Source organism: Natrix helvetica, assembly GCF_964273705.1.
Source record: "Natrix helvetica genome assembly, chromosome: 3".
NCBI classification, from domain to species: domain Eukaryota; kingdom Metazoa; phylum Chordata; class Lepidosauria; order Squamata; family Natricidae; genus Natrix; species Natrix helvetica.
Genome location: NC_138549.1, coordinates 117792886 through 117815122, shown reverse-complemented (window position 1 = coordinate 117815122; position 22237 = coordinate 117792886). Strand labels below are relative to the sequence as shown.

Below are 22237 nucleotides of genomic sequence, written 5' to 3'. Positions count from 1 at the left end.
CAGAATTGCTTCAAGGTTTCTGTCCTACTGTGGTCAATAATGCAGAAGCTCCTCTGTTCTGCATTCACCTAAGAAATAAACAACAGTAAAGAATGTCTCTCCAGCAGAATTATGAAGTAGATGATTGTGGCTTGCAATTCTTGCATGTGGCTGAAACTTCTCCAGTCCTCAATTCTAGCCACAGCTTACATAGTTTGGGATAATCGGTTTTGTCAGTGCAGGTAATGCCGCATCAAGTCTACACAAGTCTGGCTCCTAAAATGAAGTACATAAGTGGCTGTGGGAGGGAGAGAAGATGGAGAAAGACCTGCTAAAGCTTAGTCACCCCATGTTAATTTAAAAGGAAGCCTCAGTACTTAGTGAGGAGTGAAACGACCAGTAGATCCAGTGCAGGAACTCAACTAAGCCAGAGGGATGGGCAGTGCCCAGCTTCAAAAAAATGAACGCACTGACAAACTTGGGATCATTTTAAATTGAGAATTTAAAAGTCCTTTCTACAGCCAGGCTCACAGTACTGGCTCCTGAATTTGACTTACTTAAGCCACACATAAGGAAAAGAGGATCGTTTTTTTTTTTTTAAAGATAAAACTGTCTTCCAAAGAGGTGTAGTTACTGAAAAATGGCATATAAGATTCCTTTATATTGTGAAATGAGATCTGGCAATATATATCTCCAATTTAAGAATTTTGTAAAAGTTCTAAAATACATTTTTCTTCAACCTGATTTACTAGAAGCATTGCTGCTGTTACCAGTACATTGAACTTTGTAACTAGATTGCTTTTTATGTATTTTAAAAATAGCTTTACATTTAGATCTTAAATATGAAAGCTGCCTTTGCCCTCAAAGATGGTGCTTAGACATTTGTTAAACAAATAACGTCACTACCGTAATCTCATTTAAAGACCTTTCCAATTATGTCAGAAACAAAGTGATTGCTTTTTATTATATTTTATTTATTTTATATTGGATCAACAATATTTCTAGGTATGTATATACATAAAGCTAACATTCTGCATGGGAGTTGGTAATTCATAAACTGTACAGACAGGTGCAGCGCACATACCGGAGCTGAGGTCATTTATTAAATGGACCTGAGCTATTAAAAAACAAAACACACATATTCATTTACAGCATTTTAAAAAAAGAATTACAACTTTTTTTTTGGCATAAGCTACATATTAAGAGGTCTTTTTTTCCCCTCCAAAAAGAACATTTCAAGTATAGCAGAAATGGACAAAAATGCCCTTTATAAAAAATAAAATCCAAAAGCCATTTAGAAAAAAAAAAAGAGAGAGCTGCAGCAGTACCTGGCTTGATGATCATCCTTTAGAGCAGGGGTGTCAAACTGGCGGCCTGCAGGCTTGATGCATCACATGCAGGCCACACCCACCCCAGCTTCGCAAATGGGAAAAACATCACGAAATGGCAACGTAACACGGTGAGTTTGATACCTGTGCTTTAGAGGATATTACCAACGACACAGATAAAAGTCAGGAGAAATACCCTATGGGTTTTTAAAAGGTATAAGCCTCAATTCTCATCAGTCTCAGCCCGCTTGTTAGATGGTCTGGGCTATAGAAGTTTTGAAGCAACATATACTGCAATATGGGTTCCCTACTTACAGACAAACGTATCCTTAAGGGGTCTATCATTTAACACTCAGAAGGTGTAATGAACTGCCCCCATCAGAGATCAGGTCCATAAAATAGTAATTTAATGGGTCAACCGGCATCTAAAGTTATTGATGGTTTAAAAACAATGGCCTATTAATCATTAGCCTTCTGGAACAAACTATTGTAGTACTTTCAAGGCATCTTTGTTTGTGCAAATGAATACAGAGTTCAGAAAATGCCATAGATTTATGTGCTTTTAGTACTAAGAGATGCAGTGGGATTAGTAAAATTCATTAACTAATTACTAATTAGAACAGAATTGAATTTACCCAGTGGTTAAAAAGCAATACAAATGGCTTTTTTTCCATACATGATTGAATCCTATACAACACGTTGAGGTATTATAATTAATATATATAACCACATTTAGCTGTAACCCCATGTACACTTATCTGGGAATAAGATACAGGACAAACAGATTTATTTTTGATTCAATATAACTAGGCTTGCATTGTTAAGCATAATTGCAGTACATATATTTATTTGAAAATGTATTTGTTCTTGGTTGGTTTTAAACATACTAAAGCCATAAATCATGGTTATAAATAATGTCTACATTTGCATAACACGCAAGCCCAATATCAGCAAACCAAGTTATGGCTTATTGTGATATGCAAACCAAGTGGTGATTAGCTGTTACACATAAGCATGCATAGGCGTGCAACTAACAGTGGCTTTCATGGGTTAATAGCACTGAAATAGTACAGTTTATTGCTATTTACTCTCATAAGGCATTTTTTCAAGGCTGTTTACAACGAAGTGGTTTTATTTCGCCTCTCGGAATTGTGAATCAAGGCAATTTTTGGTCCTGCTTTGGCATCATCCCTGAGCAAGAAAAAGAAGATGGGAACCTGAAGTGTATGGTTTTGCAGCTTTACTTCTGAGCACAGAACTTTGCTGCCAAACATTTGTTCCTTGACACCTTAGCTTGCACAACCTACCAACACAACTCTTGTCTTTGTTCAGAGTATATATTATTTTACAATCTATTCCGGAAGTGGCCATTTTAGTTTCTTCAGTTGGATAATCCCAAAACACGCACTGCTGTCAGCTGGAGACTTATTGGTGGATGTTACTTGCTTTAAGAAGGGTTACATCATCACAGGTTGTTTATTGGTCTGAATAGATTGACCATACTGGAAACTTTACAGCTGAAACAAAACGTCATTAAAAAAAATTTAATACCAAAAAAGCTAATACTAAAAGGTTGGCAAAAAAAAAGAACATTACTTTTAAGGTCAGGAAAGCTTAATTATTGCCTTTAATCCATAATTAATTATACATATGAATTAACATGGATGGCTATGTGTGGATTTTCATTTATTTTGTACTACCCATTTGAAGAACAAAAAGGGATTCGTATTTCCATCCACTTTAATGTTCCCCCATTTCAAGGTCTACTTTAGAAAGTTTTATAAAACAGAGCCTTTTAACATGACGAGAAAAAAAATACCATTGTGTAATAAAACAAACAATAATTAAAATTGTATGAACAGTTTGAGACAATCAAGATGGGATCTGCATTATGGCTGTACACTGAGGGTTTGGGGATAATCCTGCCACAGTTACACTGCTCACACCAAACCTCCAGGACAATTTTTCTTAAAACTACAGTCCCTACAGCAGGCAGATTTGTGTAACTATTCACTTTTAAATACATACTTTTCCCGTAAGAATAGAGTTCCTCTTTAAATATTAAAATGTCTCAATAATATATACATAAATTAGCTAGTCCAATAAGAAAATATTCCATCCCTTCATAAATAGAGTCCTCAGCCTCTTGCATTCCCCCCTCCCCTCTTCTTCAGCCCTATCATAGTCCACCCCACTGCCCCAGGGAGCCAGCCATGCTTCACACATGCCTCTTCATGTGCAGGGCCAGATGATCTGATCGAGAGAAGGCACGGTCGCATAGCTGGCACTGGAAAGGCCGGACGCCTGTGTGCTTCCTGTAGTGGCGTGTCAACTCATCTGACCGTGCAAATTTCCAGCCACAGCCTTCCCAGGTGCAATGATAAGGCTTCTCACCTGGGGAAACAGTGAAAAATAAAAGTTTAGTGAACTTTCCAACCTGGCGAAAAGAGGTACAAAGCATCCTTTTCGCATTACACACACAGCGCAAAATTTGTGGAGACTCATTAAATTCCCATTAGGAAAGGCTATCAATGTGAATTGAATGTATTGTCTCTAGATTGCACCATTCACCTTCTCGATCCTGCCTCCACCCACCTCTCACCCACCCCACCCCACCCCCAAAAGAGGAGAAAAGTGTAATTGTACAGCCGATCTGATAATCAAGATTATTGTTAAAATACTCCGGCTACAGGCTATAACACACACTTTCCTGACTGCCCCACCGAACGGGGAAGCGAAAGTTACTTTTGAATAGAGTTCAAATCCACAAGTGGTCTCCTTAAAACTATTCGATGGGCTGAATAAAGCCATCGGTCTAGCTGCCATGTCCAAGAACCCCGAAACTTAAGCAGGACAGGTAAAACCAATACATTTGGAAGACGCTTAACTCCGGAGGTCCTATCTATAGCATAACCCTAAGGCAGAGCCTATCTCTAGTCCCGAGCCTCTACAAATGTCTTCCTAACTTTTTTTTGGGGGGGGGGCTCTCGTGTCCTTGCATTCTATCCCATCACAGGTGGGGTGACACCCCCCCCAAAGAGGCTTGCTCCCCAATATCCACCACGCCGGAGAAATCTCCCTCTACCCAAGGCCCCTCCTGTCTTAACCCTGCCCGGCGCCCTTACCCGTGTGGGTCCGCATATGCGCCTTGAGGTGCGAGCTCTTAGTGTAGGTCTTCCCGCAGCCGGCGAATTCACAGTTGTGGGTGGCGGTGCGTTTGCGGGCCCAAGACCGCCGACCCCTTTTGGGCTTGCATTCCTCCGGGGGACCCATCGGGGTGTAGTAATCCAAGACGGGCGAGTTGGGCGGCGTGACGAGCAGCCCGGGCATGCCTTGGGCGCGCTGTTTCAAAGGCTCTCGAAAGACTCTGAAGTGTCCGTGGAACTGGGACTGCATCTGACCGGCGAAGTTGGGCTGGAAGAGGTGGGCAGGCCGCGGGTAATGCTGGGGAGCCCCCATCTGGGCGCCCAGATCGCCGCCCATCTGGCACTGGGGCCCCGAGCCCATTTGCTCGCCGGGGAAGCCGGAGGACGCGTGCTGGAGCAGAGGTTGCATCAAAAGGGGCTTGTGGTCCAGGGCTCCGGCCGCCAGGCACTCGGGCGGGCTGCTCATCATGCAGGAGTGCCCGTCCATCGGCTCCTGCTTGACGCGCAGGTGCTCTAAGGGCAGCCCCCCGGGCAAGCCGGAGGGCGGGTAGGCCAAACCCGGGGCGCGCAGCTCCGTGTATTCCCGCCGCTGGAGCTCGCAGTGGCTGGGACCCACCGAGGGAGGGGGTTGCTGCATGTCCTGAGTGAAGAGCTCAGCTACGTAGCTGTGCCCGGGGCTGGGCAGGTAAGAGGCCGCGAACTTGTTAGGGGGCTGGTAGTTGGAACTATCGCTGTCATAGGTGGTGCCGCAGCTCTCCGGGGTTTCGGGCAGGGGGTAGCTAGGGTTGCCGCCGGGATGCGCGGGCCCCACCCCGCCATTGGGCTGCCCGTTGGTGGTGTGCGCCAGGATGAACTCCAGGTCGACGAAGTTACCTAGCTCGTCGGCTTCCCTCTTGATGGCGGTGGCGATTTCCACGGAAGGAGGAGCCAGCCTCTGCGGAGGGAAGAGCAGGAGTTACCGCGTGGAAGAAGTTAACGCGCCCGGGAGTCAGATCCCAGCGTTAGTAACAGCACCCCCAAACTTGAAAAACGGGTTACGCGCCCTTCTCTTCGAGCAGCCCAAGCGTTGGCCTTCTACTTGCTTCCCCGGAGTCCCAGGCCTCTCTGAATCCCGCGCCGTCCCGACCTCGGGATCGGAAGAAACTCCGAATCAGCTGTCCCTAGGTACCCTCCCCCGAGGAATGATGGAGGAGTAAATTAACCTGAACTTTTCAGTCCCGCCCTCTGCGCACCGCCACCGCGATCTTTTCTTGGCGCGAACCCCCCTCGCGCCGGGCGCGGAGCGATCGTCCCGGATTTGTCGGAGTATCAACAGATGCCCGGAGCCGAGCGCCCTTTGCCGAAATCAGTTTAATTCTGCCGCCAAGGGAACTTCGACCCGAATCCCTTCCGAGCCCAACCGAGGCCTTTACAAGAATACTCCTCTCTTGTTTGCTAAGGCGCAACTCGAACCTATACATTTTCTCAGCACTATACTATACAATCACGAAAAGACACTCGAAGGCAAAATGAGTTTTGCCCACAAAGATGTGCAAAGAATCCCCTAAAAAAAATGAAAAAATGAACCGGGGGGGGGGGTGTTCCGCAAAATTCGGACGCGCAGCTTAACTTGCTCTCCACTAAAACGAAACTGTTGAGCGAGCCCAATAATCTTTAACTAACAGGTTTGTCCTTTCGGACGACGCTTAGCTATGTATGGAGTTGGGACCCTTAGATAAAGGATCCCGCCAATTATGACAACACACTTTTCTGGGACATCAAATCAGCCCGATCAGGAACTCCACCCTGCTTAGTCTCCGCACGTACTTTTGGATCAGGACCAGAATAAACTAATAAATGCGCCCACCTCGGATAAATTGAGAATGGTGCTGCCAACACCCCACCACCACCCTGCTCAGGGCAGGGGGTTATCGAAAAAAACTCCAAAACTTTCCCTTTATGAATCTAGCTAGAGTTGGTCTCCTAAACTCTGCCTTCCGTCAGCTTTTCAAGAACGCGGTCGAGAAACAATTTGGCTTGCCGCAGATCTGCGCGTCTCGTTCCAGTCCCCAGCTCAAGCGAAAAGAGCAAAAGGCGAGGGTAGAGAGCTACGCACATCTAGACCACGAAGGAGAGGCGGTAAGTGGGGAAGAGCCCCTGGGCAATTTGGAACAGAAAATTGCCGGAGACGGGGGGAAAAAGCCTTTGCGTTCCTCTGTTCAAAATTGCCCGGCCGGTCCGAAACTCCTTCAATTTTTTCAACTTTTGTAAAATCCTCCGTGCCCGTGTCCGGTTAAACGACACTCGCTCCCTTGAGTTGAGAGATCGCACGTCCTCCTTTCCCGAAGAACTCCCTCCGCCAATAGCTCCCGTACCATCTCGGGCCGCCTCTCTTCCAGCGGCACCAAGCCGGCAAAGGTGGAGATGGACGGCAAGACAGCTTCCTCCACTGCTACGCTCATCTTGCGCCGGTAGCTCGAGCTGGAAAGAGCTCGGTCACTGCCTTCGGTCCGGCAGCTCCGCTCCAGGCACTGATCGAGCGCTGAACTCTTTCCTAAAGCGGAAAAAAATCCCCCAAACTCAAAACTTTCTGTGCGAGTTCAGCTTGTGAAACAGCTGAGCCTGCTGTAATTGGTCGAGGGTTTGATTAATATTCATGACAAGCCACTTTGGATTTGATTTCGCAAGGAGAAGCCACGCCCACTAGAAAAGGCTAGTTGAAAACACGATTGCTGCCAGGAGAGCAACAAGTGGAACGGCCCGGGGGCAGAACCGTCCTCAGAATGGTCCTCCAGAGTGCTGAAGTGTCAGTAATACAACTACTTCGCTGTAAACCTTTGAAAGCGGCAGCTTTCCTGCTGTGTTGTAAAGGCTGTTTGGCTCTACTATTCCCGCCGCCTTCCAGATCCCTGGCCCCCTTCCAGACTAGCAAAGCAGGGAGGGCTGGAGGTGATGGAGTGAGCAGACCAATATTTCTAGAGGGCACTAGGTTGGGGAAGGCAGTCCTGTGTTGTCAGACCATACATGGGAAGGTTCAGATTATATTCCCCATTCTATGAAGAAGCTACTCCAGGCTAAATTACCTTACAGGACAGGATTTTTGCAAGGATGAAATAGGTGTGTAGGAGTGGATCACGTGCTTTGGAGTACTGTAGCTGGGAGTTTAGGAGACATATAAGGGAAGCCATAGCTCTTTTTACAGAGTCACAGCGTGAATTCTGAACTTAGCTCAAGACACTCTCAAGTCTGTTTGCCCCCATGACTGTAGTCTGAGTCTTGCAGATGACCAATTTATACTTGATTATTGATCAGTCAATGCTTGGATTATAGTACTTTCAAAAGTTATGAGAGCAGATCGCTCTATAATGTGGAGTGCCATCTCCACATTACAAGGAAATTTGCTTGGGGTCCTATTTCACTGCAATAAACCAGGATTTAGATACAGTACTGTATAGTAGACACCAGGGGGGAAAAAGATGAAATGGCCAGAAGCAAATATCTTGGTATTAAGAAGAAATGTCAAAGTAACGAAAACAACTGTTCTGCACTTTTTGCTATGGAGTTTATGCAAAGCTGTCACGAGAATATAGTACGTATATGGATGTTAAGGCAGGCATTGAAAGGAGAGATTGCACTGTGGGCTTGTTTTGGCTGAGTCTCTGAGTTAGGTTGCTCATCCCTTGTCATCTATGAAATGCAAGTTGGGAAACTTTGGTCCTGCAAATGTTATTGAACAACAAAGTTCAGCATTCCTCTGCTGCTGGCCAAATTGACTGAGGCTTCTGGGTATTAACATTCAGTCATACCTGAAGGGTAACTTCCCTGAAGCGCCACGCACATTGGTTATTATAATGATAATATTAATACTGATACCAGTTGCAATTTAGATCTACTGCGATCCAAACCAGTGTTTCTCCCCATTGGCAGCTTTAAAAAAAAAAGTGAACTTCAACTGTCAGAATTCCTCACCCCCAGCTCAAGATGAGAAACACTTATCCAGAAGATAAGTGTTTTCTGTATTCGGGAGATACTTATATATTAACAAAACTGACCATGGAAAAGAAAAATCAACCATTTCATTAAAGTGATTTCCATTATTGAAATACTATTCAATCTTCCCACTATTTAAAGAAGTTTAAGCAAGAATTTACTTAATGCAACATATTGACTGCTTTTGTGCGTTTTTTTAAAGAATCCTGTTCGATCCCATTTGTTTTGAGTATAGCACATCTTAGATTTTAAGAAAAAGAGTATTGAGCGATATACATATATATTTACACTTTCATGTTCAGGATTTCTCAATACAGTATTCTTCAAATGCACTGAGCACCAAATGCACTAGTTGCTCCCTCGTGTATGATCACAACTGGTTAGGGTGGTGGAGGGAGTTGTAATCCAAAACATCCAGAAAGTCACTGGTTGAGGAATTAAATAGTATAAATATAAAAATTAATATGAAATATTCTGGGTATCATTATTATTTTCAGGCATGCCAGGGAGTCATCACTAGGGAATTGAGGCTCGGGTGATACCATGACTTGGCCTGATGGTCTGATGATGCAGCCTTCAGGCCTTACTTTCAACTGAGCCAAGTTTTGATCCAAGGCCTCCTTGAGGCCACAGGCTTTAACCTCCTGTGCCTGCAGAATTCAGTGGAGGGGGTGCTTCACAGCCTCTGAAGAGAGAGGAGACTCTATGGTTTCTGGAAATATCAAAGCCTCCAAATGCAGCCCAGAAACTCTCACTGGCATTAGTCCACCAACTGAAGATTAACAATCTACATGGATCTCTGTTAGTGATATTTGCACAAAACAGTCTAATCTGAAGGGCCAATGCAGGCTAGCATTGCAGCATTTCTTTCTTAGTAACAGATACAACACAATCAATTGGTGTGGTTGTGCTAATCTCTCAGGACCTCACCATAACATAGTTATACCCATCAGATTTTAGCTTATCTAGCAGCTATATTCTATTTCTTTTTCTGCAGCTATCCAATGACAATTTCACTTCATTTGTAACCTGCATTTTTTGAGGGTGCAGAGTAGTTTGCAGAACTGTTTGTGGCTACTGGCAGTGTTGACTTTGAGAAGAGGATTACCACAGCCTGAGGAAATTAGAGTGGTCGTATCCTTTGGTACACAACTGAATTGCAATATTAACTGCTCTACTAAAATTGGAGAACGGAGTTAATAAGAAATCTTATTATTAATGTAACTTGCCCTTTAGGGTTGGTGAACCTTTTCCTAGTTCTGAAGATTCAGGGCAGCTCCCTCAAACAGAGTAAATATTAGAAAGTTTAGACTGCAGTAAAGTATTGGAGGAGAGCTTGCCATTACTCTCAATCTTTTCCAACTCCAAAAAGAAGTTTGAGGTAATATAGAGTGCTCTAATTGGTAAGAAAATGATATTCCACACATTTTAATTAGGTTCCATGAGAGAAAGGCAAGTTAAGATCTATTCCTGGATTGCAAAACTTAATAAAACTTCAAGGTTAAGAGGCAGTATGTTGCATTTTAAACATTTATTTATTTACTTATTTATATCCCGCCTTTATTATTTTTATAAACAACTCAAGGCGGCAAATATATCCAACACACCTTCCTCCTTGTATTTTCCTCACAACAACCACGTGAAGTGAGTTGGGCTGTGAGAGTGGCCCAAAGTCACTCAGACTGGCTTTCATAGCTAAGGTGAGATTTGAACTCAAGGTTTCCGGCTTTCTAGACTGGTGTCTTAACCACTAGGCCAATTACTTTTCTTTAATTGAAAAATACATCTTTTTTCTGCTATCCTTGGTCAACAGGACACTATTTGTTTCCTTTCTATTTCTTAAATATTTGACTTGAAAATATGAACATGACTTCAGCCTATTGTTCTCACATTTTTTTCACAAGTTGGGCAGACCAGTTTAACTATTTTTTCATTTCAAATTTCTTCAGTCTTTTTTATTATGGTCTCTATGTTGTGACTCCTTTCTTGCTAACACTAACTTGTTGAACTGGTCAGAAATAAATGTCACTCATGTTACCGGCATAGATCACATACATAACTCATATCTAGTTTGCCATCTGTCCTGTCTCCTCAATCATATTCACCAATTTCTTCAATTATTTGCTTATTTTCTACCTGTGTTTTTCTTTCTACTTAACACAGTTGCCTGCAGAAATTCGATTTTGTTATCTTTTAATAACATTATTTTTAGCTTGAAAATTGTTGATGCTATTGGGGTGGAAGCAATATGTAGGACTATTTGGCCTAGTAGAAAAAAATTATTTAGGGACCACATACAAGATTGGAAGACTAGGAAGAACTAGACCAAATGTGGAAGGTATGTGGACTGTCTAGTACTTATTTATTTATTTATTTTATTAAATTTGTTAGCCGCTCCCTCTCCACAAAGGGACTCGGGGCGGCGTACAATAAATAAAACACATATTATAAAATTACACATTGTACGGAGGAGGTATAAAACACAATACAATATTATAATAACATAGAAATATTAAAATAAGTTAAATTAAAACCCCAATGGAGATTACAAGTTTAAAAAATTGCCAGGAGGAATAAAATGGAGCTATGGTTGAGCCAGGCCTGCTAGTTGAAAAAGGTGGGTCTTGAGTTTTGAACGGAAGGAGTGGAGGTCGGTGGTAATCCTAATATCCGGGGGGAGGTCATTCCAGAGGGCTGGGCCCATCACAGAGAAGGCCCTACTCCTGGGCGCCGCCCTCTGGCACTGCTTAGTGGACAGCACCCGGAGAAGTCCCTCTCTGTGAGATTCGGGCAACGAGAGAACAGACTCCAGACGATAGTGACAACAACAGCTCTTTATTTAGTAGTAGTAGTGATCCAGCTTGGCTTGGGGTCGAATAGCTCCCCTTTTATAGGGATCGGGTACACCTCCCGTCCAATCAGAACAACCCCTTGTTCCCGCCCTAGTGGCGGACCTGAGTGGAGACTTACAGCGGTATATGCTAATATCTAACACTCTCTGTGAGAGCGAATTGGTCGTAGGGATGTATGGGGCAGGATGCGATCCCGATACTTTCTCTCCAATTGCAGGAAATGGAAAATGGAAGTGAGGAGCATGTGGATTTGCTTTGGAATAGAACCTAAGCTATTCAGGATCTAGAAAACCTGTTTTTTTTACCTCAGGTTTTTACCAGGCCAGACTTAGCCACTGAACAGATAATAAAGAAGACTAGATGCAAGTACAAGCTCTTGATACCTACTGTAAGAGAGAAATCCTGTTCTCAGATGTGTAACCCATCTTGGGTCCCTTTACTGGAGATGTTTAAGTAAAATTATAGGAAATCCCAAGCAGAAAATTTTATAATAACTCTCTTCAGTGTCCAGAAATTCTCCAAGTCTTCTATTTTTTCATCCCCAGGCTAACTTTGAGGTCCAAATCTACAACCCATTTTCAACCCGGTCTCTCCATCTAGAGATATGAAAGCAAGAGAAGATTATAGAGTTCAGAAGAAGAGAATCTGAGCCATTATGAGACTGTCACAACCCATCAAGGTTAATGCTGCAATGGCCTTATTTTTGTAAAGTTTATAATTAGAGAACAATACAGGATATAGCAAAATATTACTTTACTTATAAAAGACACGATCATCAATTTCCACAACATTTTGCTTATCCCTGAGTAAAATAAAGTAAAAATATTTGCCATCATGGTTTATTGCGCTCATGTAATCAAAATTGTATCACTCAATCTTAACTGTCCCTTGGAAAGATAGATACTGACACTGAAGCTCAAACACTTTGGCCACCAAATGAGAAGGAAGGATTCATTGGAAAAGACTCCAATGTTGGAAAACATTGAAGGTAAAAGGAGACGGGGACAGTAAAGAATGAGATGCATAGATAGTATCATTGACGCAATGGACATGAATTTAGGCAAACTCAGGGAGTCAGTAGAGGACAAGGAGGCCTGGCATGCTATGGTCTTTGGGGTTGTGAAGAGTCAGACATGACTTAATAACTGAACAACAAAAATCAAAATGGTGTTATAATTTCAGGCAGTTTTGAATATGACCGTGTTTTGTGAATGTTTTAAAAATTAGGATTGGCAAAACCTTTTATTGTTGGTTCTTTTTGCCCTAAAATTTCAGAAATATAATAGGTGTTTTAAACATGGACTAAGGATTGGGGAGGAGGACAATAGTAGATGCATAATTCACAATATAAACAACCTATATGAAATGGCCTCCAATTAAATCATTAGATCCAGATTTTAAAATGATCTGCCCTACTCTATTGTCCAAAGAAGTAATAAAATTAACAGCCATATATGCATAGCTGATCTTTACAGAAAGCTACGGTATCAAATAGCAACTCTTTATATCAGGTAATGTTAACCTACATATTAACAAGGTAGTGGCAGTAGGGAGAAGAATCAAAATTAGGATAGATACTAATGAAAAAAAACTAAAATTAACTAATTTTATTCAAAGCATAAGCTTTCACTAGTTGCACTTTTTAATCAAACATGTTAGCTGGAAAAGGAACTCCCAGACACTTCCCGATTTTTTGCCACCATACACTAATACAGTTCTCCTCCTCCCATTACCAAAGTAATATAAATGTAAATTACATGTTTCGATTTGGAAGTACAACCACAAGAAGATTCATATCCTTCAAGAGAAAAGACAACAAATACATTTCCTTGTGCATGGACTTGGGGCTGGGCCCCTGTTCCCCACAAGAGTTTTGAATGTCTGAAATTACTCAGATAATACAAGAAGGGAAGGAGGTAAACAAGAGATTCTTTCTGCTCATTAGATAAATACATAATGGGTGGTGTTTTTATCCCATAAATTGATCTCTCAATATCTTTTTGGGTGGCCTCTTCAGAATGAGGAAATGGGATATCTCCTCCTAGCCCACCTTCCTAAGGAAAGTGTACAAAAAGTACTAAGTACTGTAGGTTGCTGCCAACATTTTAATTGCAGATATATAGAATGCTATAATGGACTATTTGATGATTAGATGTACTTGTTAAGCAGCAAAGTCAGTGGGTTCATCTAATTTTGACCATGTTCCTTGCCAATCTGCATGGCTGATGGTAAATGTCAGAAATGTGGGATGGTCTAGCATACACAACTGTTGCGTGCTTTGTTTGAATTCTGCTAATACGTATCATGCAGTAGGACCACATATGTGCTATGATGTGATATGAAACATATTTTCTTAGAATAAGAACCTGCAACGGGAAATTACAATTTAGAATTTTATGGTTCAGGATGCTAGCTATCCTGGCATTCTATCCCTGCTTTTCTCTTTACCTTTACCCTCTGTCACTCAGTGTAAAAGCCCAGTGAGTTTATTCAGTTCTTACTGAGTTGTTTTGCTTCCTAAATGTGTTTTTTTAACATTCCTACAAATCCTGGAATTCCCCAACTCAGCCTCTTATGTGTGAATGATACCATTTGGGCTATAAATATTGAGATTTCCATAATTAGCATATTGGCCCTGATTGCAGGACATTCCAATGAAATGTGTTAATCAGTTGGTAACAGCGCATGTGATCCTATGGTAATGCTTGGGATACAGAATCTCAATTCACTAAACTACTTGAAGCAATATCCTCTGATCAAATGTACTGTTTTGGAATAAATTACTTTTAAGAGTCTGATTTACATATGGATTAGGAAAAACAGACAAAACCCCAGATACTTGATGGCCAGAACACTTAAAAATGTATTTCTGGTTCTATGAAAACCTGAACTATTCAGTTTTTCAAAGAGATAAAACTCTTTCAAAATATTATAAACTAATATTTAATCATTTTTAATTTTGACACTGATTCCCCAATGAATATCCATCTGCTATATATATATAAAGTCTTTGAAAAAGTATCAAGAAAAGTTGCCAACTTCATCTGGAAAATACAGACTATGTTAATCTAAACCTTATGTGACAATTAACCTATTATTATTTTAGTTACCACAGCATCCTTTGTTCTGCATAGTTGTAATTACACAAACATGTCTCATAGATTCTTTGTGTTGAGTAGTGTTTAACTTCAGTCTTGATCTAGCCTTGGAGTTTTCTGTTTTTCAAAACAACAGAACCTTCAAGTCTAATTTCTTTCTTCGATAATATGTATGTACACTAATGATGTCTGCTGAGTATTCCAAGCAATGACAATGTTATCACTTTGTAAGGAGTCTCAGCTGCCTTCTCTGTGAGGTACAGTGGCAAAAAGTATGTGTGGCGGGAGAAAGATAATTGGTCTTTCTTTTTTCTAGTCTTGCATTTATGGTGCAAAAATCTGCCAAAACATTTTGTGAGTCAGTAGCTTGAAAATGGGCAACTCCATTATAGTCCATTCCTACTCAAGTACAGATGTCCAATTGTTTAGCAGTCCCCCATTACACATAAAAAGGGCACTGCTGATTTCAGTAGTGCATTTTCTCTTAGTTCCTTCAATTTAGTATGTTCTGCTTTTGCCAAGTTGGGGCTCTCCATGCCTTGGGCATAAAAGGCAGGTTCCTTCTGTGTATTTCACTTGTCAATCTTGGCAGGATTCCATACATAAACTAATAGGAAATGTTTTAGCCCCTTGAGAACTATATGGGAAGGTGCCCATTAAGGAAGCTCAGCATATGACATCGTTCTTGGTACAGAAAGTTGAGACTTGGCCTCCAGCCATTCAGTACCAGGAATTTCCTTATGCTGTTAAGTTTGTCTAGCAGAGATAGGTTTTATCTCCCCAAGCCTACTGCCTGCACAGGTCTCTCCATACCCAGTTACATCTCTAAGAAGTTTTGGGCTGATGTTGCAGTTCAAAAAGCATAGAAAACTTTGGAAAATAATGTGGATATAATAGCCATCAAGGAAAGGCATGCTGGCTTCCTAAGGCTAAATCCAAAGTTACTTTTCCAGTTACTCTCCTTACTAGACCTTAATTATCAGGGTGGAGTAGCACAATAAATTGATGCTGTAATCCAGAAGAGCAACAACTATGCAAATCTTTCTCCAAGAGGACCAGAGTCTTTCTCAATGTACATAATGGCCTCTGTAAGGAAATTATTTTGCAGCACATTATTTATATTTTTTATCTTTGCTTCAAATTCAGAATGAATTCAGTAGTATTCAGTCAGTCCCAGGGTGGTCATTCAAAGCCTGGAAAGTCGTTTTCCTTCCATGGTAAATTTCAAATGGAAATACCAATTTGATCTGTTTGGTGTTTTTTTTTATCCTTTCAGTAAGCTATTTGCTAACATGATAATCAAACTGTTTCTGAATCAAATGCAAGTACAATCAAGCACACTCTGCCCTTGAAGTGAGAGCGATATCCACTATCAGTTAAAAGCAGAGTAGACTATTTCACAGCAGAAGACAATTTTAAAAAAATAAGTAGATGCCAAATGATTCTGCACAAGTGCCAGCTATATCCCACAGTCTCCTATAATTTAGTGTCTTCCACAAATGTTGGATTATAGTTCTCAAAAATGTCCATGCTAGATGGGAAAACACATCTACAGGACATCAGGTCTGGGAAAGCTAGATTAGTCCAAGACATCTAGGTGGGCATCAGGCCAGGGAGGGCTGCTAGACAATCTACTACCATATCCCTTAATTTGGGCATCGCTTTTTCCCCACAAATATCTAAATTTTCTAAATATCTACAATATTTAGAAAATTTGAAAAAAATTACTCATTTTAGAGTTATTGTGAGACTTTAAGAAAAGCATGTATGTAAAGCACTCATTACCTTCTTTTTTTAATTATCTTTTTTAAAAGGCAACTTATTATGAGCTTTCCTTAAATATTCTAAGAAGCTTTGTAGCCAAAAAATATTAACAAATGTTCCTTGCAGCAGAGATTTAATCCAAAACAAGCTGAGAGGGAATATATGGAACAAGGCAAAAGGCCTTCTCCATGGCTGTTTAAAGACTTAAAATAATTTCTCCCCCTTGTTATGAAAAGCAGATTGAGGCTTTTTGCTATAAAAGTGGCCTAGAAATATTATATAAACATATTTTAAAATCAGGTTCTTTGCGGTCCTCCCAATGACAACTTTTGCTTTAAAGCATGTTGTTAAGTGGGTAGCATTTGAATCTTTATTTTTGAAAGGCAGGATACATCAGTCAGCATACATATATTTTTTATACCAGCTAAATATATACATGCATTCTATAATTGTATAGTGATCACATGTGATAATTACATGATGTTAAATGTCAAATGTACTAGAGAGAAAGGACCATGACTTAGTGGTAAGGCATGTAGCTCAACTCCAGTACTTGAATCTACATTTTCCAATAGTAGAAGATGAGAAAGCAGACTTCTGTCTGAAAGTCTGGGGCTCTATTGCCATAAGGTCCCTTGCATTTATTTATTACATTTATATAGCTGCCCATTTTATAATCAAGTATGGTAATTCATGTAGAACAACCCACTGTAAAGGTGTCTTAAATCAAACTGGTGGCTTCAAAATGTGTTGGGGCTATAGTTCTCAGAAAACATATCCAGAATGGCTAAAATCTGCTGGGGGGGGGGGGGCAGGGAGGTGGCACATTGGAACTGTAGTATCAGTCTATTAGGAGAATACCAGATTGGGGAGGTCTATTGTAATGGAAAAAGAAAGCCTCTTTACAGAGACAAAGAATAGTTACAACATTGAAAGTGCTGTTTTTGTTGGTGATTTCTATTTTGCTTTTGCTTGTTATTAAGTTTTTGTAAATGTTAAAACATTTATTTATACATGTGTATACAGTATTAATTGAAGAATGTTAAAACCAGTGGTAAAATCTAATTTTTTGCCACACCGTGGGAAAAACCACTGTGGGTGTGGCTTGAGGGGGTCATATGACTGGGTGGGCGTGACCAACTTTTCCCCATTTTTTAAAGCATTTTTTTCCTGCCTATTCGCACGAACCAGCAGGAAAAAAATCTTTTAAAAAGCGGTGGTGGAGGGAGCTTCCGACGATCGCATGACTCACAGCTGATCTGAGTGATCGTTGGAAGCTATTTCCTGCTTTTTAAAGCATTTTTTTCCTGCCAGTTCCTCAGAAGCTTTTTTTTTTTTAACTACCGGTTCGGCTGAACTGAGCCAAACCAGGAAGATTTCATCCCTGGTTAAAACTATATTGTTTAGATAACTTCGATTATTGGAAATAAGAAAGAAAAAAACCATCAATATTAATTACAATTTAAGATGACTGCATTACAAGATTATTTGATTATTGTTTGTCATCCAGAATTGAATATAACATTGGGAAAAAAAGTGCATTAAAGTACAGGTAGTCCTTACTTATCAACTGCAATTGGGATGACAACTCCATCGCTAAGCAACACAATCATTAAGTGAAATATTGCATGAGATTTATGACTTCAGTTATTAAATGCAACATCATGTGATCATGACCTGTGATTTCCTGCTGGCTTGAGCATTGACTCTTGGAAGCCAACTGTGCAAGTTGCAAATGGTGATCACATTAATATGATCATGGTAAATGTACGCAGGCTGCGAAGTGACCAAATTGAAGGAATGATGTAACAAGCACAAGTTTTAGGATTGGTTATAAACCTACTTTTTCAGTGCTGTCACAACTTTCAATGATTGCAGATCTAGGCAGTCAATAACTGACCTCTAAATGTATTTGTTGTATAATAAAGGTGGTTTTAAGCCAATTACTTACGGTAATTGTATTAGGGTCTCTATTGTATTGCTACTTATTGTTACATATTAATAAAAACAAGCAGTAGGTAAGCAAAAAGAATGTTGGTCTTACCTGAACGTGTCTTTTCACGGTAGGAGGGGGAGTGGTCACGTGTGGGTATTCTCATAGCCTGTGAACAGGGGGGGGGCGGAGATTAGCCGCCCCCTTAAGAAACCTCTTGATCAGAGGAAGATGTGATAGCGAGGGGGACCCCACTCCCCCCAGAACTGAAGATAGAGCAGCCACCTGGCGCCGCAAGGTGTTGTGCGACAGACCGTTCTCTAAGCCCTTCTGCAAGAAATCTAAAACATTAGGAATGGTGGCCCTAGTCGGAGAGATCTGATGAGGGGAGCACCACCTCACGAACGCGTCCCAAGTCGAATTGTAGATACGTTTCGTGGACGGACGCCTGGAAGCCTCGATGGTACGGATGACCCCAGAGGACAGCTGGGCCGCCCTCAGCAATCCCCGTTCAACAACCATGCGGTCAGATGAAGCCACTGGGGCTCCGGATGGATCAGGACCCCTTGGCGCAAGACCACCTCCTCCCGTGGAATCCTCCACGGAGGAGCCACCGATAGTTGGGTGAGATCCGCGAACCAAGGTCTCCTGGGCCAAAAGGGGGCCACCACTATGACCAGAGCCTTCTCCACCACCACCTTCCTGATAACCCCCAGGATGAGCGGAATTGGGGGAAAGGCGTATAGGAGGCCCGCCGGCCACCTGCACCTGAGAGCGTCCGTCCCCTCCGCCCCCCGGGACTGAAAACGAGTGAAGAACCGGGGCAGATGCGCGTTCGTTGGAGACGCGAAGAGATCTACCAGAGTCGCGCCAAACCGCTGGCAAATCTTCCGGAAGAGGTCCGGATGGATCTGCCACTCGCCATTGTCCAGAGTGGCTCGACTCAGCCAATCCGCCTGATGGTTGGAGAGGCCGGAGATGTGCTCCGAGACCAAGGACAAGAGGTGCCTCTCCCCCCAGGCGCCCAGCCTCAGAGCCTCCAACCAGAGCGCCCGAGACCGCGTCCCCCCCTGACGATTGATGTGAGCCTTGGCGGCTACATTGTCCGTCAGAAGGAGCACGTGCCGGCCCTCCACCGAGGACCGGAAGTGTTGGAGGGCGAGTCTGGCCACCTTCAGTTCTAACCAATTGATATTGTGACGGAGATCTGTCTGGGTCCACCTGCCCTGAGCTAGGCGGGAGCCCACCAGAGCTCCCCACCCGAACAGGCTCGCGTCCGTGGTGACTGTCACTCTTTCTGGTTCCCAGAAAGAACAGCCCATCTGGATGGCCGGCAACGTTCACCACCGCAGGGATGTTCGCACCCCCGCCGGGAGGCGGAGAGCACGGAGAGAGTTGCTCATCCGGCCCCTCTGGAACGGAATGAGCTGCCACTGCAAAGGGCGGAGGTGGAGCCTGGCCCACGGCACTATCCCAATGCACGACACCATCTTGCCCAGTAACTGTGATAACGTGAGGACAGAAATGGACCGTCCTGACGGTCCTGAGATAGGCGCACCACCCCCTCCTCCGAGTCTATCACCGTCCCCAGATGAAGGATGCGAGTGGAGGGGGACAGATGGCTCTTGGGGAAGTTTACCGAGAACCCCAGGGACTGAAGAGTCCGGATGGTGAGCTGAAGGTCTGAAATCGCCTGTGGAAGGGACCCCGCCTGGACCAAGACATCGTCCAGGTAACATTGAAGTCTCACTGGAATGGCCCAAAGGTGTGCCGCCAGCGCCGCCAGCACCTTCGTAAAGGTGCGGGGGGCCGAGGCCAGGCCAAACGGAAGAGCCCTGTACTGATAATGTTGGCTCCTGTGCGAGAACCGTAAGAACCTGCGGTGAGACGGGAAGATCGGGATGTGAAGATAGGCCTCCGTGAGGTCTACTGACGCCAGGAAGTCCCCTCTCCTGATGCCCTGAAGAATAGACTTGAGTGAAGACATTTTGAAGCGTCTGTACACCAAGAAACGGTTCAGACGTTTGAGATCCAGAATTGCTCGCCAACCCCCCGAACTCTTCGGAACCACGAACAGGTTGGAGTAGTGGCCCAGTCCCCTTTCCAACCGGGGAACTAACTCCACCGCCTGAATGTCCAGGAGATGTTTGATTGCCTGATCCATCAGGCGGCGGCGCTCCAGGCTCCGAGACGGAGGGAACGACCTGAAAGAGTTTGGGGGTGTGGAGAGAAATTCTAACCTGAGTCCCTGGCGAACTGTGGACCTCACCCATGTGTCTGACGTGACGTCGTCCCAACGATCCGCGTAGAAGGACAGGCAGCCACCTATGGGACGACTCGGGTTCGAGTCACTTCCCTCTACGGTACGGGCGACCGCCGCCCCCTCGAAAGGGCCGCCGGGATTGATGCTGGAACCTATTCCGGTCTTGATAGGGCTGCCGCGAAAACTGCCTGTCCGACCTAAAGGAAGAAAAGCGTTGTTGATGATCAAACTCAGAGGCTCTATAAGACTGCCTGCGGTAAGGATGAGACCGGTTCTCTGACTTTTTCGTAGAAGACGGGAGGACCTTCTTCTTGTCCTTGTTTTCGACAAGAATCGGGTCTAGAGCCTCCCCAAAGAGGTTGGGGCCCTTGAATGGGGCGGCTGCCAGATCCCATTTAGCCTTGTTATCTATCTGCCAATTACGTAGCCACAGAAGTCGGCGGGAAGTCACGGAAGTGGCCAGGGCGCTAGAAGCGAACTTCACCGTGTCCAAGGTCGCGTCAGCGGAAAATTGCAATGATCTTAAACAGATTCTGGTGCAACCATTCGTCCTGGATCGGAATGCGATCCTGGAGTTGGTGCAGCCACATGACCGTAGCCCTGTTGAAATATGACGCAGCAGCCACCGCCTTAATGGCCCACGCTGTGGCATTAAAGTTCTTCCGCAAGGTAAACTCCGCCCGTTTGTCTTCGGGTTTCAACTTATCAGCCGCGTCCCCAGACACCACTGGGGAGGAGGAGACCAGGGTGGCCACCGGGGCGTCAATGGAGGGCAGCTGAATGGCCTTCGCAAAAGTCTGCTCCACATTATAGAAGCGACGGTCATTGCTCCCCGGGTTAGGGAAATTGGAGGGGCGAGACCACTGTTTGGTCAGCACCTCCATGAACAAAGTGGGGGGGGGGGTGGAATTTCTGCCTTGTTAGTGGCCGTGTTTGAAAACATGGCCATATCCGGGTCCCTAGGAGGAGGAACCGTAGGATCACCTGTGCCCACCTTGGTGGTCTTTTAGCCTTGCTCAGAAGAATCTTGAACATGGCCGGGTGAAAGAGACCCTTGGGCGGAGGACTCTCGGGCCTGGCAGTCTCCTCATCCTCAGAGAACCCCATACCCTGGAGATTCTCCTCTCCCAAGGCTGAGGCCTCGCTTACCATAGACGGAGACGATGCCCTATACTGAGACCTAGCAGAAAGGGAACCCCTATCTCTCTGTGCAATGCCCCTAGTAATAGCAGTCGAAATAAGCCTCTTAATGTTCTCTGGGAGGTGCTCCAAATCCTCCCCCCCTCCATAAGAAGAGCCAGGCCCTTGAGGGGCCAGCCTGCGTGAGGAACCCTGTCCCCTGGACATTCCCTCCAAGGGATCCTCCTCATCTCCCCTTACTAACCTTGGCGAGATAGAGGGGGAAGGGGAGGAAGACTCCCTCCGCCTAGAGTACCTACGGGACCTGGGTGGAGAAACAGAGGGGGAAGAGGGGCTGAATCCTCTGGGAGAGGATTGGAACGATCTAGGCCTGATGGGCGAATGAGACCTGCTGGCTGAAGTCTGACCCGCAGACCTGGCCTGCCTTTCGGCCCTGGCAAAGGTCTTTTCCAATGCCCTATGCCTCCTTGCCTCCTCTCTGGTGGAGGCCCTGGATGGCCGCTGGGCCGTCCCTGGAGCACCCGAGGGATCCCCGCCCCCCCGAACTTGCTCCCCTCCTGCTGGGCCCTCGGCCTGGCCCTGGGGGGTAACCGCGTCCCCTTCCATCGCCCACACTCACGTGTCCTGGAGATTAGGGATCGCGGAAAAGAAGGCCACTGTAGGCCCTTGCGGAGCCTGGACCTTGGCTGCCGGGATTCCCTGCCTGCCTCCTATCGGGCCTCCAGTAGGCCCCGAACGCCGCTTAATTCGTGCGCATGTGGCGCG

General features: G+C 44.1%; 1 protein-coding gene across 1 annotated transcript; it reads right to left on the bottom strand.

Annotated features, from left to right (window-relative positions):
• Positions 1 to 932: 932 nt before the first annotated feature.
• Positions 933 to 7035, bottom strand: KLF18 (KLF transcription factor 18). Its single transcript, XM_081948816.1, has 4 exons — positions 6808 to 7035; positions 4433 to 5387; positions 3536 to 3701; positions 933 to 2824 (listed from the first exon to the last, which is right to left on the bottom strand). Exons 1-4 carry the CDS (start codon positions 6892 to 6894, stop codon positions 2773 to 2775), a joined length of 1260 nt encoding a protein of 419 aa, XP_081804942.1. The 5' UTR covers positions 6895 to 7035; the 3' UTR covers positions 933 to 2772.
• Between the last annotated feature and the right edge of the window lie 15202 nt (positions 7036 to 22237).

Coding starts and splice junctions, on each gene's coding strand:
- KLF18 (XM_081948816.1), bottom strand. CDS start 6,894: ATGAGCGTAGCAGTGGAGGAAGCTGTCTTGCCGTCCATCTCCACCTTT. Junction 5,388..6,807: donor AAGAGAGGCGGCCCGAGATG/GTACGGGAGCTA, acceptor TTCCCTCCGCAG/AGGCTGGCTCCTCCTTCCGT. Junction 2,825..3,535: donor CTGGCCCTGCACATGAAGAG/GCATGTGTGAAG, acceptor GTTTTGTTTCAG/CTGTAAAGTTTCCAGTATGG.